Genomic DNA, 19,675 nt, shown 5'->3' with positions numbered 1-19,675 from the left:
GAAAAGAGGACAGTTTTCTTTTTGTGAGAAGAGTCTCTCTCTCTCACCCAGGCTGGACTGCAGTGGTGTGATCTTGGCTCACTGCAACCTCTGCCTCCTGGGTTCAAGCAATTCTCCTGCTTCAGCCTCCCAAGTAGCTGGGACTACAGGTACCTGCCACCACACCCATCTAATTTTTTGTATTTTTAGTAGAGACGGGGTTTCACTGTGTTAGCCAGGATGGTCTCGATCTCCTGACCTTGTGATCCACCTGCCTTGGCCTCCCAAAGTGCTGGGATTACAGGCATGAGCCACCACGCCCAGTCAAGAGGACAGTTTTTATTCATTTTATGTATCACCAGATGCGTATCTTTCCTGGGAGTCAGATAATCCCAGGATTAAATGGGTTTGAGCAATCATTCAACAAAGACATCCATTTGTAGGCAGAGCTACATGTAGGATCTCCATTATAGAATGAACAATTCTAGTCCATCACACAGATGGTTACATCCCATCCTTTCTTCTTTTGAAGAAAGAACTTCCCAATTTTCATATACTTTCAGGTACTTGAAGACAAAATTTCTGGTGCTATGATGTTTGCCACTAGTACCTGAGCCCCTGAAGAGAAGCCATACTATGAAGAAGGCCCACAGTTAAGGCTAATCCATTAGATGGCCTTGACTGGGATCCAGAAATAGTGTAGTGGAGTAGTCAGACTTTGATCTTGAAGTCAGGTCTCTGAGTTGGGTACTGTGGCTCCACTCCCTTATGAGTTCCATGATCTTTGATCTTGGACAAGAAAGTTGATGCCTTTGAGACTTTTATAGCATGTAAAATTGTGATAGTACTAATACTTAATCCACAGAGTTTTGATGGTTGTATGACAAATATGAAAGCAAATGAAATGATACCTGAAATATAGTGGCTTACAAAAGTTATTAGTCGTCTTCTGACACAGAAAATGAGAGCAAATTAGACTTGTCCAAAAAAATACAGTTTATCACAAAGTGAAGATGACAACCTGGGCCAAATTCTGTAGGAATGCTTGAAGCAATTAATAAAGTGATCCTTGAAAGGATCAAAGGGTTAATAAAGCCTCTAAAATGCAGCAGCCCTCAAATTGGATGACTATAGCCTAACAATAAATATTGAAATATTATTCTGATACTTGCCTCATTATCAAGAGATATTTAATGTTATCTTCTACAAGGCATTTCTAAGTGACTGTAAACTTGTGAAGCATTAGAAAAGAAATTGGGGAGTAAACAACAAGGTTGTGTTTATTAGCTAACTTTCCTTTCAAGCACTTTAAGAATTTGAGGCAAGGAGCAAAAATACCTATCACATTCCTCTTACATAAATATCCTGTAATAGCACAAGTCGATCACCAATATCTGGATTCCTTTACAAACAATAACCTATAAACCTGAATTCTTTCATTGGCCTGTTAATGGACATCTAGGGCAATTTGGATGAGAGGGATCTTTTATGTTATGCCTTTTCATGCTTCCTTCTGAATACCAGCTCTTCTTAGATTTTTCGTTTTTATTTTTAAAACCTTTCTATAATTTTTATTTTACTTTGCAATGCATCATGTGAAATATAGTATCACCGTTCAAGAAAGAGCCCCTAAAAATATCCTACCCCAGGTTTCCAGATCTACCTTCTCCGTGAAAACTACTTGAGCACATAATGCTAATTGGCAATAATGAATGCAAATACTGCATAAACATGTCAGTTAAGACAGCTATCAATTTTAAGGCACAATCCTTTGGAAAGCCATCCACTCTTCAGAAAAACTATTTGGGGAATTAGCAATGCTCATTTTGCATAAACAATGATTTCAAATGAGAATAGAAGGAATAATGCTATACAGCTATAAATTTTCCAGGAAAAAAACCTGAAATTGAATTGTATGTATATAAATGTGTTGAATCTTCTGCCAAGCTTAAATTTATAAATATATATTTATATATTAATAAATGCATATATATGTATATATTTATTTTATAAGTGAAAAGCAAAATACGTATTTTTTTTACACTAATCTGTAATGACCTGGAAACTGCCAAACAAAAGCATCACAATCCCTCTGCTAATCTCCCCCTCTATCCCATTCAGGAAGGATGGCTATTGTCTACTTTATAAGCTCATGTTCAAAGCTATGAAGTCACTTGGTGGTTTAGGACAAATTGGAGCCATGACGGAAATCAGATGCCTTTTTGCAAAAGTTCTCAAGAGAATCCTCCCTTGACTGCTACTTTAACTCTACCTTCCAATACTGATTTGACCTGGACAAAGTCTTTTCTCACTTTGCACTTCCATTTCCTTACCTTATAGAATGAGGTCCTTCTTATATTATTGTATTGTCCTGTCCTCCTTATATTATTGTATTGGAAGGGAGTAACGGAGATGTGGATGTACAGAATTCTGAGCCTGGGGGGCATGAGAAACAGTAAGACAGGGAGTCTCATCCCTGGAGATAAAATAACACATATAGGGCAACTGACTTCTGGAAAACTAGTCGGAACCAGCAGAAAAACAGTCTGAGGGTGGCTTTGTGCCTCTTTGTGGCATGTGTCTCAACTGTACCATCTGGCTTCAGTCTATAATGAATCTCAGCTGGTAATCCAAGTCTGCTGTGGAATGAGACTTCTTGTGATTTTGTGTATCAAAAGCTTGGTATCAGTTCCTTCCCCAGAGGTACCTTCACAGTCTAAGCTCTTTGATGGGTTGAGCTTCCTTGCCCAGGGGGAAGTTTAGTTCAATCCTCGGTGTGAGAAAAAGTTTATTTTCCCTTAACAGTAATGAAGATGCGGACTTTGTGCATTTTGAAGCTTTCAGAACCTGAATAGCACGGCTGGTAGGTATAGGTTTATCATTCTTATCATCCTTCAGAAAGGGTCAAATGATCTGTAGATCAAGCACTCACCTCTAGGATTGATGTCTGCACTTGGAGGATCTGTTCATGGCCTTTGAGCTGCCGAATGCAGATTTTGCAGGACAGCTGGGTGGTGGTGGGCGTGTAACGCTCCAGGGAGAAGGCACAGTGCAGGGGCTGCCGGTTACTGCACCACACGCGGGAGAACGGGACTTCCTGCAGGGGAGACGGAGAGAAGGGATGGTTTGCAGGGCCCAGCTGAGATGAACTAGAACGGGAGAGACTTAATAGCGATGATGATGATGATGACAACGACGATGAAGACAATCACAGCAGAGATAATTGCCTAGGCAGCTTTAGTGGAATTGTTGTAAAAATAATGTTCCAGCAAATGCCAAGCAGCATAAAAGTAATTAATGTCAATTCCAATTGATAACATTTGAATTCCAAAACCGCACTGCAAGAGCTCAGATTTCACTTGGTGACACACAATTAGGAAGAATAACATCAAAAATTATCATTTTCATTCCCCGCTTAGAAAATATTTTCCTTTGGAAGACTCCTGTGAGCCATGCTTCTACTTCGGTCTGGGGGAGGACGTTATCTTTTTACCTATGTAAAAATTATGCTAAGGAACTGATTGGCCAGAACTTAACTCCATACCACAAACTCATGCAGAATTGTGAGAACACAACATTGCTAATGTATCCAACATAAAAATTAATACCTAGTGCAAAATCACACACATATACACACAGACAGGGAGAAAAAGAGGGAGGAAGGAGGGGAGAGAGACAGACACACATACAGGGCCACCCCAGAGTGATCTAGTTTGTCAATTCTTCATTTGCTCAATTTGTCCATTCAACCATAATGTATAAAGTGCCTGCTAATGACCAGACACTGTACTAGGTAAACAATAAGAAACAATAACAGATTCAGTCCCCCACTCTCAGGGGACATATGGACAACTGAGAGGCAAAAATACCTTTTAGTAAATGAGGAGGGAGATTATAAAATCTATAGATTACTCATTTTTCCCATTATTAGCCATTGCTTGCTACCAGACTGTGTCTAATAATGTGAAGTAGAAGTTAGTCACTGAAATTTTTTCATGTACTAAAAAGTCTCTCTCCTTTCTAATCAAATGTGGCTTGGCCCTTAGCAATGACCACATATGCCTCTAGTAATCCTCACGCTCACTTTTTTCTCTATTTCTCACTTTATTAGTTTGCTCCTTTACCTATTGCTAAAAATAAAATTTTCCGCAATATTAGAACAGAAAGGTGGCAAGACATGTATCAAATCTGGAAGTTTGGAACCCTGAACTATGGTGATGAAGCCAGCATGTGTCATGAGACTAAAGAACATGACTGAAATGATCTTTTCCCTTTGAGAAGCTATGCGTTACCTAGTTATTCCCAAGCCCTTATGTGCACACATGTTTGGATACCTTGCTTCCTAATTTTCTCTATAGAAAGCCCCATAGATTTTTATTTTGGATGTTTACTGGTAGACTCAGGAAGGAGGGATGGATGGACTCTAGACTGTTGTGAACTTGAAGAGAGGAGAGCCAGCTTTATGGGAGTATGAAATAACAAAATCAAATATTCTACCATGCATCTTAGCAATAAATTGCGGGTCATTTTGTTTGTTATTAATCTGGAACCAAAAGAAAAGTGGAGTTTCAAGAAGGATGTAGAGAAGGTCTACAGGTGGGAAAGGATCTGGCATTTCACAGACTTCATTCTTGTGCAAGAAGTGGGCTGTTAGAATGGAACTCTATCTTTGCCATTCTCTGTTCTTCCCCATGTGGAAGGGGCTTGAAGACTAAAAACTACATTTTAAAACTCCCCTACTGGCAGTTCACATTTCCATTCTGCCCACAAGAGGCACTCATGCTAGATTTGGAAGGGAAAGGAAGTGCAGAAGCCATCACTGCCCGTCTAACATCAGCAGGCAGACCTGAAGGCTTCAACTGACAGCCCAAGAAAGGTGTGCAGGGGCTTGTGGACATTCCCTGGAGAATCCACTGCTTTAGTGCTGGTGCACTTTCCTGAAATTCCTGACCTGACTGGTTTTCTAATACCACTAGTAGCTTTCTCTGACCTTGGCTCTCCACAGAGGTTTCGTAATCATATAAATCCCTTGATTAAATTTCCCCTCAGTTGAAATGTCTTGAGTGCCTTCTATTTTCTTGACTAAAACAATTCTTGATTTGAAGAAGTTATCTTAGAAACTGATGTGAGTTGGGCAACCCTGAAAAGGGCTACTACTGAGTTCCAGAGGGAGGCCATTGTCTGGGGAAAATGCTGGAAGAGGCACCAAGCTAATGATCACTAAGGAAGCTTTTCATTGGAGGACAACTTGCTTGCACCATCAGCTGACAACACATGTCCATTTAATGGTATCGCTTTCCCCCTTTCTTCTAATACAAAAAATTTTGCTTATGAGCTCTTCTCTTTTCTCCCTGTGGTAGATCCTGCAGCAGAGGGCATTTCTGGTTGGTGGGGCCTCCTGGCAATGCCTACAGGAAGTCATTTTCTCTAAAATACTCCAAATGACTTTTCACTTGTATCATCATGTGCACTTACAAGTTCTGCCATTTCTCCTTGTTATCTAATGTGATTCTTTTCCTAATTCTCCTAAGCTTTGTTCCACTTTGTAAACCATGGGCAGCCCTTCCTCCATATCAGCCTCCTACACTTCTCTCTTTGCCTTCTGTACTGTTCAAGATCCCATTTGTTCACACATGCCCCAACTGCCATCTCTCTGAGAAGGACTACAAAAACATCATCTCTGGCATTTATCTCATTATCCTCAATCCCTGGTATTTTACCCCTAAGCGCTACAATAATCTTGTTTGGTCTTTACTTCTCTGGTAAATTTAACTTTTGGAAACTGATTGCTATCTTATCTCTCCCATTGTTCTTCTCCTCTAATATTCTGGTTTCCATTATGCTTCCATTATGGCTAACTCTGGTCACCTACTCCCAGTCTTCCTGCCTTCAAGCTCTACTACATAGAGCAAATGAGGGGGTTGGGACTTAATGGGAGAGGAAAATAGCTCAGGAAAGCAGAAAGCAGTTGATTGGGATTATTCAGGGAATAGCATTATGGTTTTTTTTTTTTTTTTTTTTTTTTTTTTTTTTACCTCTAATGACTGGGCAGGCATTGATGTGACCAGGCCACCTAGGAACTCTAAATTTATTACATGAGTCCTTTGCTTGGGGGGCCACAATGGAGATTTGATGCCTGCTGTCTCCTGCCTGGCCTTCAAAGGCTTCCACCATCTCTTGCCCTATACTTGTTCTCTCCCTTCTTATTTTTATTAGCCCTCAAATAAACTCTCTTCTCCAAACCAGTGAATTTTTGTAGAGTTGCTTTGCACCATGCACATCAATGAAAGTAACCATAACACAGCACTCTGGAGTTCACAGGTACTTTTGCCTAAGGTGGTTTTGCCCAGCTAAGCTAAGTAGGAGATGCTTCCTAAAATTGAAATTTGAGTTATTATAGTGTAATGCAAGCACTTGGACTTCAGGGCTAGACAAAAAACTGTGCTCAAGGTCCAGCTCTTAAGCAAATGTACGTTTTCTGCAATTTGATTTGAATCGTTGGTAATGCTTGCCTTCCAAAAAAAAAAAAAAAAAAAAAAAGACACTGACCACCCATTTAAAAGTGTCTTCTCTGGTATCATTTGCTAAATTCCCTGTATTTTCTCCTAAAAACACTGGAAGAAATATAAAAGAGTAATGCCTACTGCAGAGATAATTTTTCCTTGCAGAAAGACATGAGAATTAGCACCAAAAAACAATAAAACAAAAGCCCTCTTTTTTCTTTTCCATTCCATTGAACACAATCCAAACATTTAAAAAATCTGATTTTAAGACAGTATCAAGGGAATGCTTTTTATTGTTGACTTGAGTAGCAGCTGCCAATAGCATTCAACAAAACATTTTAAAATAATAGAATTAGAAGTGCCATGATTAGTGTGTTTTCACGGCAATCATCTTCACTTTCATTTATTAAAAAAAACAAAAACAAAAAACACCAACAAGCTTGCTGAGCTGAGAGGAATTATGTGGAAAGTAATATGGGAGGAGAAAGTATAGCAAAGTTATGGGTGTTTAAAGAATTCCGGAAATGTTTTCATTTTGACTCCTATTATAATTAGGTTCTTAGCAGATGGAGAGAATGTAAATCATATCTTAGCAGGAGACAGACACTGGGTTCTCCAAGATACATAGCATGCTGGAAAGACAGCTGCTTTTACCCTAGGGAGGTGACAACTTGACTTTGTGTTTTGTTGGCTTTTAAAAATAATAATTTATTGTATTATGTTTATTACAGCTCCCCTACCCCACAGCCAGCAAGGAATAAAGGAAAGTGATTTAGGAGCTCCCAGGTCCCAGCAAGGAATAAAAGAAACTGATTTAGGTGCTATCAGGTCCAGTAACCTATTAAAAGTAGAATTATTTACCTCCCAGAGGAGGGTTGCTAATTCTACAGAGGGAAAATCATATATTCCTAATTGTGGTAGAGTCTTAGGGACTGACAAGAAAATGGGATATAATGAATTGTTTACTTGGGGAGACTAGCATCGTGGACCTCAGGTTTTCTTTGAACCAATGTCAGTGGCTGCTACCATGATGAGATCTCAGAAGACCTGACATAGACTTTCCAACTTCTCACTCAATATACCTGGCTTCATAAGCAATGACATCTGTAAAGTGTAATCCTCCAGAACCTAAACCAACAAGATTTAAGATCTAGTTGGTCCTTCGATATACAGGCTCTCATCACATATCTCTGGGCCCAACCTTGAACTCACACCATTCTAAAAACATTTCTCATGCAGTTTGTTGGTGTCTGATAGGGAAAACATTGTATGTACTGGGCACCTCCCCAGCCTGTACCTTTCTGGGAAATTTCTACCTTTCCCAGAAGAAAACAGGGAAGTTTCCTAGTAGAGTAAGTTTTGGGTACCAATTGTAATATGTCGGCCCCCAGACTCCTGATTTGAAGTTAGAGAAAGGGAGATTCACCAATTGAAGGAGAGACCTATAAACGATGTCAGGAATAGTGCGATTTTCTCTCTCCACAATAGCTCTCTGGGATAACGAGAAATAGGCCCTGTTAGTTCCTAACCACTAAGCCCTAATGAAAAGCCATTCTCTATTATCCACGCCAAGTTTGTCAGTGCACATGATGTTCTACATGAGGTTCAAGCAGGCTGAACACAAACCCTCCCCTAAGTGCTTACATCTAATGCCCAGAGCAAACACAGCATGGTCATTAAGCCAAGCACAATATGCATTCACACAAGCTGAGGATTTCAGTGATGAGAGGGGCAAGGAAATTGGTGGTAGGGGTGATGAAGAGAAAGGAGGAATAGAGCGGAAAGCCATTTGGGGTAAGAAAAATGAAGTGGAAATGAAAACTCAGTGGCAAGCCTCCTGATGCAGAGAAAATTAAATTGTTTCTCAGCCTTCCAAGACTCTTTCAAATTATGCTCAATTACAAAAGGCAAATATTTATACATGTTCACAACTTCCATGTAATCCAGTCCATCCCAGCAGTAAAGCTTGCTGGGTTTCCTTGAAAGTCAATGTCCTCTGGCTTTGGCTGGTCCTGTTGTACCCTCTGAGGTCAGTAAACACTTAGCCCCCTAAGTCTCTTCTTCCTGGGGCTCTCTTTGGTATCCCTGGTGTCAGAATTATTGTTTAAGTGATGCTGCAAGGTAATGGTTCTTTCATCTGATTTTTTATCTCCAAGCATTAAACTTAATAGTTCACTTTGGACTGAGTCACTTGCATCAGATCCAGTGAAATGAGACCCTTATAGCCTATAAAGATTAATATGGAGGAATTTGCATGACTATCAGGACTTGTTTTAACAATACTCCGAAGTTCAATTTGGACTAGAAACTTTGAATACTGCTTACTGGAGAGCAAAGAGACCTACACCTTGAATGTCATAAACTGTTTATTCATAGAAAACTTCTCTCCATGGAAAAAAATGTGGTGAATGTGCCCCTGGCCCTCCCAGGGGAAAAAAAAAAATGCTCAGGGCAACGAGAGATGGTTGTGCTGCTTTGAATGCACTAAAACTGTACAGACAGGCAATTCCTCAGGTAGTAAGTCTGAAAAGTCAATAGAAAAATGCAGCCCTGTCCAGTTTAAAAATCCTGAATTTTAGAAGTTGGATGGTTGGTGGTACAACGTTTTTCTAACCATCATGATGCAGTCAAGGTTTTTTCTTTGTGACTAGGCTTGTTCCCATTCTGACAAGCTGGTATACCTGTGTATAGTTAAAAAAAAAAAAAATGCTGCAAGGATGGAAGGTTACAAAAGCCAGAGGACTCTACACATTACGCTGATGGGCAAAACAAAGAAGCCTGAAAGCATTCTGTGATTCCAGGTCAATGTGAGTCCACCAGAAGCTTTTCCAGAGCGAAGGAAATATCCTGTCCTTAGGCACTTGAAGTAAGACGACTGACTTTAGAAACTATGGAGGCTAGCGAGCTGCTTACTGTAATATGTAATATGTATCACTGGGAATTTTCATAGACTTGTTTATAAGAGATCTTTTAAGGCTAAACATGTACTTGAAATAACTAAATAGGATCCAAAGAGATTCTGAGTCTCCCTGAAATGTTTACTTTGTTTGCTTTTTGTTTTTGAAATCTCTAACAGGAGACATGTGGACAATAAGTACCTTTCGATATTTATAAAAGGACTCTTAAGAAGTGTTCTGACCAGGCGCAGTGGCTCACGCCTGTAATACTAGCACTTTGGGAGGCCGAGGTGGGCAGATCACCTGAGGTCAGGAGTTCAAGACCAGTCTGGCCAACATGGTGAAACTCCATCTCTACTAAAAAATGCAAACATTAGCTGGGCATGGTGGCGGGCACCTGTAATCCCCAGTTGCTCAGGAGGCTGAGGCAGGAGAAGCACTTGAACTCAGAAGGCGGAGGTTGCAGTGAGGCAAGACCACGCCACTGTACTACAGCCTGGGCAACAGAGAGACAGACTCCATCTCAAAAAAAAAAAAAAAAGAAAAGAAAAAAGAAAAAAAAGAAAAGAAAAGAGAAAGAAAGGCATGTTCTTTTTCCTTCCCATCTTGCCTGATTCATTTGGCAGCAAGTGCACTTCATATATGAAAGAAAAAAATCTCTTGTTTTCATCTGGCTAGCCATAGCTCTCTGCAATTCAAAATTATCACCCTTAAGAAGTTCCTCACTGACATTCAGTTTATTCACTGCTGAATATGATAAAGATGCTGTCTCATAATGAGCTGATTTTTAATAAAAACAAACCAACCCACCAACCTGGCTCTATGTTGTTAAATTGGCATCTTCAACCTATATTGAGCAATGATTCCAACAGGAGAGAAGAGAAATGCCTTCTCACCTGACATGCAAGCACCTTTCTTCCCACCCATTAGAATGCTGTGAATTTATGACAATATGTTTCACTCCCTGTGTGTAGCCCAAACTGTTACATTTCTATGACAGTTTTGAGGCAGAATCCATCCTTTAAAGGAGGAAAATCAAGCGGACCCTTGCCAGGATCTGTGACAGGCTTGCTGGTTAAAGCAAAGCCGTTTCTGTTAGAAACCCATTTGGCCAGTACCTGGCAGGCAGTGAATGGTTTAATTCTCCAGAGGAATGGGGGAATATCAAGGACAGAGATCTGAAGACTAAAGGTATTCCCTTTGAAATGCAGCAACTTTGGTTCTTCCAGGAGCTGTCCACCTTGATGCCTTTCATCTGAAACCACTTCCTATAGGAGAAGAAAAAGAAAAGGGGATCAATAATGAAATATCCTGCTTATATATTTCCTATCTATGGATATGCACGCTCACTACCATGTGTCTTCCACAAACGGACAGACAGCGTAGGAGAAACATACTTCTTTATATCCCCATAGCCCATAAAGTTCAAGACTAAGGATTAACAACTGCTGAGTGACAAGTATTTGGTTAGAAAGAGACAGTACTTTTGTTATTTGTGTTGCTTAGGGCTTTAAACTACACTGTGCCTTTATTTAAACCTCAAAGACCTCCCCTGCCCCCAAGCAAATCATAATACTTCTGAGTTTCCACAACTGTAGGAATTTCACTCTGTGACCATAATCAAGGGATGCATTCATGCTCAACCTGACACATCATCATATTTCACACTAACTAGAAACAGCCCCCCTCCACTCTGGTTCAATTTTTCTTCACTAATGCAGGCATTATATGATATTTATTCTTTTGGCCTAAAACAAATGTTCCAGTGTGCATGTATCATGTTTATTTGTAGTCATGTTTGTAAAAGTTATTATACCAAAAGGCCAAGAAAAAATAAGTTGTTTATCAAGGTAGCTGTAGCTCAGGAAAACAGAAAACAAATTCCTGAGGAAACACTCCTGTAGCTTTCACTGAAAAATCTTTATGTAATACAATCTAATACAAACTCAATTCACATATATTCTGTTGAGTAAACCATTTCATTGATTCCAAATTTGTGGTGTTAGAATCATATTGGAGAGATGATATAACAAATGGAATAACAAAACAAATACATATTCAGTGAAGTGCTAAATGATTGTGCGGGATTGAGGCTTTCGGTGTTACTGAAGATAAAGAGATCTCCTTAAGTCCATTTTTAAAATCACCATTAATTGACATATTATTTCCTTGCAGAGCTAGGAGAAATTAAAAATTGAAATCCTTTATGTCCTATAATCTCAGATTCTAAAAAAAAAAAAAAAGACTGTTAGAAAACAAATAGGTTTATAAACACAATCAAACTTACATTTCAATTATCAATGAGTAAAAACACCTTTACTTGTTATCTTATATCCATCTCTTGTCCATAAGTAGAATGACAGTAACAAAAACATTTTTGACTAAAATGTCATCCAAGTTTTATCCTTCACGTACACATGAACTGTTAATAGGTTGCCAGTATCTTTTTCCAGGACTGAATCAGTGGCATTTTCTCCAGCTCTTTGGTGTTGCGTGTGGGAAGGGTGTTTCCTGGGGCCCAAGGGTCAGTGATAAACTAGATGTGATGACAGAAATATTCTATCTCTGTGTGGTCCATGATGGTACCCACTAGCTACAGTGGCTATTAAGCACCTGAAATGTGGCTACAGTGATGAAGGAGTTGAATTTTTAATTAAAGTTAAATATCCACATGTGATTAGCAATGACCATACTGGACAGTACAGTGCTAGGTAATTCACAATTTTGTGGATTTCAGAGTTGAACATGATAACATGGTAGCCAATGTCTGGTGGGGGTTACAAGAAATGGAAGAAAAGAGGCACTATGGGGAGGATAGGAAATTAATTCTAAATGCCTGCTTGGTTGAGACATTAGGCGGTCTCTGGTCACTGATTCCTTCTTTTGAGATTTACTAAATTTCCATGAGAGCTATGTTAGAGCTGGACACTGGGTGTGCAGAAATGAAACAGTCTCTGCCACCGAGAAACTTACAATACTGTGAAAGGGTCAGGACACTAGGCATTGATTCTAATATAGTATATATTACTATGCATATATTCCTAGGAGGTTAAGGAAGACAGAAGGTGCCCCTGACCCGGATGGGAGGACAGACCAGGAAAGGAGTCTGGGCATTACTAGGGGAGGTAGTATTTGAGCCAAACTTTGAAATAAAGGGAGGAGCTGGCCACTAGACAAGGAAGGAGAGGACATTCACAAGCATGGTGGCTAGACAGAGCTGGGATGGAAGGTTGAGGTGGAAAGTGTGTGATTGGAGATGATGAAAATGTGGGGCAGAAACCAAATAACAAATTCTTGCTTGCTACGCTAGGGACTTTGTATTTTATTTTTGAGTACTGTTGCTCTGGTTTTAAGGTGCATTAAAACTCTTTTGGTGTCTTCATGTACTCAAACGAATACCAGTCTTGTAAATTGAAGATAGCAGCATAAAATTCTAATCACATTTCTGTGTAGTTTTGGGCAAATTATTTTCTTTAGACCTCAGTTCCTTACCTGGGTTTATTTATAGCCAAGCAAAATAATTAATATATTAACCTATTTTTGCAATTCTGGTGCAAGATTAGAAACAAGTACAAACAAGAAATGTGCTTATTAAGACCATATTAAAGCCATAGTATAACAGCAACTCTTCTAAGTGTACTTGAACTAGGCTTTCTCAAGTATACCCTTTTCTTTAAATTTAACTTTCCTTAATGGACATGAAGTAGTCGACACTAGGAAATGAAGTGAGTTCTTCAAGGTCATGTGTTACTTATTGTAGTGCTAGACTATTTTGTTATTTAGACACTACACACAATAGTTGTTGTATTAGAAGGGAACTTAAGATTTAGAGCACCAAGTGCCTTATTTACACATGAAAACACGGAAGTCCCCTGAAGAAAGTTGTTTGCCTAAAACCACATGGCTAATGGGAGAGCTGAGACTAGACCAGGGCAACTTGATCGTGGTCCAGTGTTTTTTCTTAGATTTCCCTGCCTTTTCTTACTACTATGCTTTTTTTTTTAAAGAGTCATGTGAAGGTCATTCTGTGATTAACTCTGTCTCATAAATAATTTTTCATTGGTGCAGGATATATGTATAAGATGATGTAAGTCAATCTGTATGTGCCCTAGAGTTATATGTACTGTCTACACAGTCCATGAAACTCAGAATGGATAATATTACAAATTTTAAAAATAGATATCTGCTTATAATTATCATGGAAGAAAATAGTACCTAGAGCAGAAAATAGTTCTGCTCTAGGGCCTCAAATTTAAATACAACATGATTTATTTTTTGCTCTTTTCACTTACTCCTTAAATCTGCACATATTGAGCCAACAACATAGAAGTAACAGTGTCTTATAATCTTGTACAAAATATTAAGCAATTACAGTTATTCTATAATAAAACAATTATTAAAATGAAAAAGCCCAGTAATGAACTAATAATTGTATTTATAAATTTGTAAAGGCACAATTAGCTTCAAAGTTAAATAAACAGACTCCTAAGTATGAACTTTAAAATACTCTCCAAATACAGTGGATTGCATTTAACACAGGGTTCCCTGAGCCTACTGTATTACTCTAGGAGGCTAGGTCTGGGTATATATAAGTATTTCTTGGATGCTTCTGATCACCAGCCAGGCTTGGACAACTCTGCTTAGCTAGTTCTAAATCACTCATAGGGATGAATTATACCAAAAGTGAGGCTTGATAGTAATTTGATTTTTCCAATCTGCCTTCTATGTGACAAGGACCTCCTGTTAAATACCTCATTCCATTGTTAAACTGATAATCTGAGTAAATGGAACTAGGAAATAGGGTCTGGCCAGTTTTTTATATATCAAATGCACCTGAAGTCTCTGGATGGTGGTTTTTCTCAGCATTCTGTTTCATCATTTTACATTGGGGTTGCAAGTCATCCAGTTCTAGGAGCTGTGGCCAGGAAAAACTTGTGCTTTGTGCCTCACTGAGCTCTTTATGTTGATTTAATCAGACAGGCAGCAATATTCAGGTGTGCTTCAGGGATAGTAAAACAGGCAGGCTGAATTTACATATTTATGAGACAAAATTGTTTGAACTTAAACACACACACACACACACAAATTATGTCACTATGGTGTTTTCCTTTAAACGCTTTACGTGAACAATATTTCCCAAGATTGCATTATTGAGGAACACAAGAACTACATCTAGAGGAAATCCTTTGAAATTAGATTCTAAATCCACCTTAATGCCAAGTAAGTAATGAGTATGAAGAGTACTATATAGGAGTGCTGGGAGCAATGGCAGAAAAAAAAAATAAAAGAAACAAAAAAACCCTAGTTGTTTTTTTCTGTTTTCTTTCTTAGATAAGATAGGGAACTGCTTAATTCCTTGCTTTCCTATGTCAAGGTTTGTTAAAGCTGTGCATGTGTGTGTGTTTTTGTGTGTAATAATCAAAAAACCAGGTCTTAAAATGTTACTGCTTCGAAGATATATCACCATTTCTCAACCTTTGGTTTGAATTTATCAGAGTCAGCGATGTCAAACATACAAGCATAAAATGGCAGCCCTAATTATTACAAAAGCACAAAAGCAAGGACAAGAAGTCATTTATTTATTGTCTTCTTATTCTTTTCTCACCTACCTACAGGCAGATGACATTGTTATTTTTTAAAAACATAGCAGATTTAATTTTTCATAGAGACGATTTTAGATGTGTTTATCAGAACAGATCTTCAGAAATCTGAAACTAAATTATGTCTTAGCCAGATACACAAAGTATTCTGTTTTTGTCAAGGAAATTGCTACTATTACTCAGATAAGCTACCCCCAGAGCAAATGAGACTCAAATAGAGTAGACCTGTAGGGGGTACAGGGAAAGGAAGAAGGGAAAGGAAGATAGGACTAAAAATAGAGAATGTCCCTATTTAGATACTGAAATTCTCTCAAGGAATATTCTACAGTGGGCCCATTATATTGCCTGGTCCCCACCTAGTTCTGAGAGGACAGGTGGAGTTGAGTCTCTACACGTTCCTTCTCACAAGGTCTTCTGGGGAGAAGGTAGGCATTTCAGTGTTTTATGGGATACAATCTCCGAGTGAGACATGAATGAAATGAAAGATGCAACCACGCACTTAACCTCAGCTTCCTTTTGGTTAAGAGCACAGAGTTGGGCCCTTATCTGTTATCATTCTTTGAGATACGAAAGATACACTGCAATAAATACAGCAGCTGTCACAACCATGCTCACATTGATTTCCTAATTACAACAAACGTGTCGTCATAAGGATAGTTGAAGCACATTCCAGGGTGGGCAATTTCTGCAGAAATGCTCCATGAAAAATTGCTTACTGATTTTGATTAAGAAGTCAGGGTTCTTTCAGGGTTGCAGAAAATATTATCACTGTATACTATATTTTCAGCTTACGCCACAGAAGTTGGGAGAGCTAAATACCAATTTGTGAGGTCATTTAGGGGTTCAAAAAGGGAACTGTCGTTAAGGCTTTCCTGAAATAGAACTGTTTTAATGGGTTAGTAACTAATTTCCTCCTCCAATGCAATACCATGTATGAAGCCATCACAATATGAAATGATTTGGGATATGCAGGTGATCAAAATAAATCTCTGCAGAAGGCCCTGAACACATTCACTCAGCAAAGTAAAAATCCAGAAAGCAAGACAGTTTCAGAAACAAAACCCAGAAACTTAGACTGAGGAATAAATGGCTGTTTACTAGGAAGTCTCAGTTCAGAAAAGCCACAAGTTTCATTTTAATCCCTATGTGGGCCAGAAAAGTTATTCAAGCAAGGTTGATGATCTTTCAAAACCCCAAGGGGGATGCATGGCCTTTCTGCTCATGACAGCTGTCACATACAGCCTGTCAATAACAAGTACAACCAAACACAGCTTTATTTGCCATTATAGGAGAGAGAAAGAATCACGGAGGTAAAAAGATTAGGACAAATGGGGTCAAAGGTATTTCTACCAAAAAACATTACTCTAAAGCAAAATTAAAGAAATACCTCTCGACTGGGCGCAGTGGCTCATGCCTGTAATCCCAGCACTTTGGGAGGCTGAGGCAGGTAGATCGAGACCATCCTGGCTAACATGGTGAAACATCATCTCTACTAAAAAAAAAAAAAAAAAAAGCCAGGCGTGGTGGCGGGTGCCTGTAGTCCCAGCTACTCAGGAGGCAGAGGCAGGAGAATCGTGTGAACCTGGTAGGCGGAGGTTGCAGTGAGCTGAGATCGGGCCACTGCATTCCAGCCTGGGGGACACAGCAAGACTCCATCTCAAAAAACAAACAAAGAAAAAGAAATACCTCTCAATGATGAAATACACTTGGATTCAATTAGAGGGAGAATAACATTCTCCCTAGTACTGTCTAAAAAGATTCTATTACCAACCAAAAATGGATAGTGGTTTGAAAACTATGGTTAGGGTGTTTTCATGATGTCCACAATAATTGGTATTCATCTGTGAACACTGGAGCCATGGTACAATATAGTAGAGATGGAAATAGATGATCTGAAAGTCACTGAGAACAAGCTCTTTAAGTATATGTCTATCTCACTGCTATATACATCATCTGGGAGACCCTTATTCAAAGAAAACTCCAAACTGGTTATGAGGGCTGACTTCCAAGACAGTTGTGTGAACAGCTCCATACAGTCACAGTAGTCAGCAGTGGGTTATCTACATCAGCCAGGAGATTGGAAATCTTCCATGATGTTCCATGGTTACTCCAGTTTACTCAGCCTTTAAAATCTGGCTGAGTTACTAAACATCCAACTTGAGTCATGGTGCATTTTATAACTGGTGAGTAGTAGTAGTGACCCCAAGATGAACCCTCTCTTTAAGATATTTATTCTTTATTTTTGCTTCCTGAATATCTGTTATATATTTTCTCTTGGAGCAATCCTCTTATGGAGGGATGGGGAGTGCAGAGGAAGAGTATTAAATGACAATGGTGGGAGGAAGTTTAACTACTTACACTGAAGTTTCTTATTCCACAAAATGGCACGCCTCTGAAAGAAGCCCCTTTTGTGAGCAGCCAAAGAAAAAGTGTGCCCTTCACAATGACCTGTGCTACTTAAGAGATACTCAGGAGCAGTTTGGGAACACAGGCTGGCACTGTGTCACCTTTACTGGCTTATGTTCAGGAGTGAGGTCATGATATTTTTTTCTACTGGTAAACACGAGTTTTCCAGCTCAGTGTCTTAAAATCTAGTTACTGAGAAAATGCTCTGCATAATGGACTTAATGACCCAAAACTGGAATAGCAGGGATCTAGAATGAGGTGTGTCAGGAGAGCTATGCTATTTATATATGGGCAGAGCTTACACAGGCAGTTCTGCATCATCCTTGCTGCTTTTAATAAACTTGCAGTCTTCCTGAGTAGCTAAATTAAAATGAATCTTACATGATTAAAAGTACCAAAAATGGAAAGGAACCTTGAACCATCTCTGCCCTAGTAGCCCTGATAATTAATAGACTATATGCCCAGGATAGAAAATGACTACCTCGTGATAGGTATGATTTATAATTGTGGCTCCCTAACTACAACCTTCAGTTGATTCAAGCAATTTTCTCCCTGCCCTCTGCACATCAGATAACTCTCTTTGTTCCTGTGGTTTATGCTATTTTTTTTTCTCTTGATGTGGTGTTCCTTTCTGTTTTGTTCCTAAATCTCATCCATCCATGGAAATTTGTAAAAGAGTTCTCAAAAACTCTTCTCCATTTGTGTCTCTGCTGAATTCTGACTACATTTCTGGTCAGTTGCATAATTTAGTACACAATGTTCTGCACATGCCTTAGTTTAGCCCTTCTCTCTTCTTGAATTTCAAGTACCCCAACCCCTCTTACATTGCTGACCACACAGTAACACGGCTCTTGCTTCAAGGTAGGTATCCCAGTCAAACCAGTGGTGAAACTGCCATTGCAAAATTATAACAGTGAAAGCCATCTGACCTAACCAACTTCCTCTTGCTGCCAACCTCCAAGCTGTCCTTGTTCATTCCCGTGTATAGGCCAAACTAACTTTGGGAGGAACTTAGCTTATATTATAGTTTAACTTTGAAACAAAGACAGTAACAGTGCTTTCCCAAAACAAATCCGCTTCCCTCCTGGAGACTAGATTGCCTTTGTAGGACTAACACATCAGCCACAAGATTAGAAATTATGGTTTGGGAGTCATGCAGCTGGAGGCTACAAGATTCTGGCACTCTCCAAATTGCTCCTGGGGATAACATTGCTATTGTAAATCCTAAAATCAGTGCTTGAGATATTTTGCAGACCCTGCACATGGATCAGTAGGCACCACCCGATGAATAAACTGGCTCATCTATCTTGTGGCCCTGACCCAGGAACTGACTCAGTGCAAGAAGACAGCTTAGATTCCCCATGACTTCATCTCTGAAGCAAACAGTTAGCACTCCCAACTCACTAGTCCCTACCCACCAAACTATCCTTCAAAACAATGATTCTTGAATTCTTGAGGAGAACGATTTGAGTAATAATAAAACTCCAGTATCCCGCTCAGCCGGCTCTGCGTAAATAACTCTTGCAATTCCTCTGTCTTAATAAATCGGCTCTGTCTAGGGAGTGGGCAAGGTGAACCCATCGGGCAGTTACAGTGGCGTGGGTTCATTTTCCAGACCCTCAGTAATAAAATTTTCAATTGATACTGATCTTTTGGAAAACCCACACTTTCATGACACCAAAAGAAAATTATTAAAACAAAGGCTGACCTGAAATGCACAAGGGGTATTGTCCACACAGTAAACTCTCAAGTTGTAATCCAGTGAATTACAGGACATGCAGCCAAAAACCGCCACCTTCAGTTGCTTCACGGCACAGTCTGTGATTGGCTCTCCAGTGAGTGCATAGGTCCCAAAGCTGTCTAGGAGCACATGACATGCAAAGGGGTCCAAAAGGCAGTAACAGGATGTGGATTCATCTTCCACTGACATCACTTCCTGTTGGGAAAGGTGTGTTTATTCTCTCACTTGGAAATAAGATGTGATCTAACCATTATATTGCCAGGACACAAATAAATGAACACACAAATATAAATTTCTTTTTCAGAATAGTCCTATTGCCCAGTTATCCTGATGTTAACTGTTCCTCTTCTATCAAAATAAGTGCTGACATCAAGAACTCAAGAAATGGGCTGGGTGTGGTGGCTCATGCCTGTAATTCCAGCACTTTGGGAGGCTGAGGCAGGCAGATCACCTGAGGTCAGGAGTTCAAGACTAGCCTGGTCAACATGATGAAACCCCATCTCTACTAACAAAAATTAGCCAGGTGCGGTGGCACACGCCTGTAATCCC

The 19,675-nt window shown here is 39.4% G+C and overlaps 1 protein-coding gene across 7 annotated transcripts in view; it reads right to left on the bottom strand.

The window, feature by feature from the left end:
* UNC5D (unc-5 netrin receptor D) overlaps window positions 1-19,675 on the bottom strand; it is a 576,267-nt gene that overhangs the window by 28,029 nt on the left and 528,563 nt on the right. For all 7 annotated transcript variants that reach the window (XM_009212864.4, XM_009212868.4, XM_009212866.4 and 4 more), the window contains 3 exons: window positions 19,094-19,321; window positions 10,498-10,647; window positions 2,912-3,076 (listed from right to left, as the gene is read on the bottom strand). In XM_009212864.4, coding sequence (XP_009211128.2) covers window positions 2,912-3,076; window positions 10,498-10,647; window positions 19,094-19,321 — 543 coding nt within the window. The remainder of the gene's footprint in view (window positions 1-2,911; window positions 3,077-10,497; window positions 10,648-19,093; window positions 19,322-19,675) is intronic.

Source organism: Papio anubis, chromosome 8, assembly GCF_008728515.1.
Source record: "Papio anubis isolate 15944 chromosome 8, Panubis1.0, whole genome shotgun sequence".
Lineage (NCBI taxonomy): Eukaryota > Metazoa > Chordata > Mammalia > Primates > Cercopithecidae > Papio > Papio anubis.
This window is presented reverse-complemented; position numbering and strand designations above follow the sequence as displayed.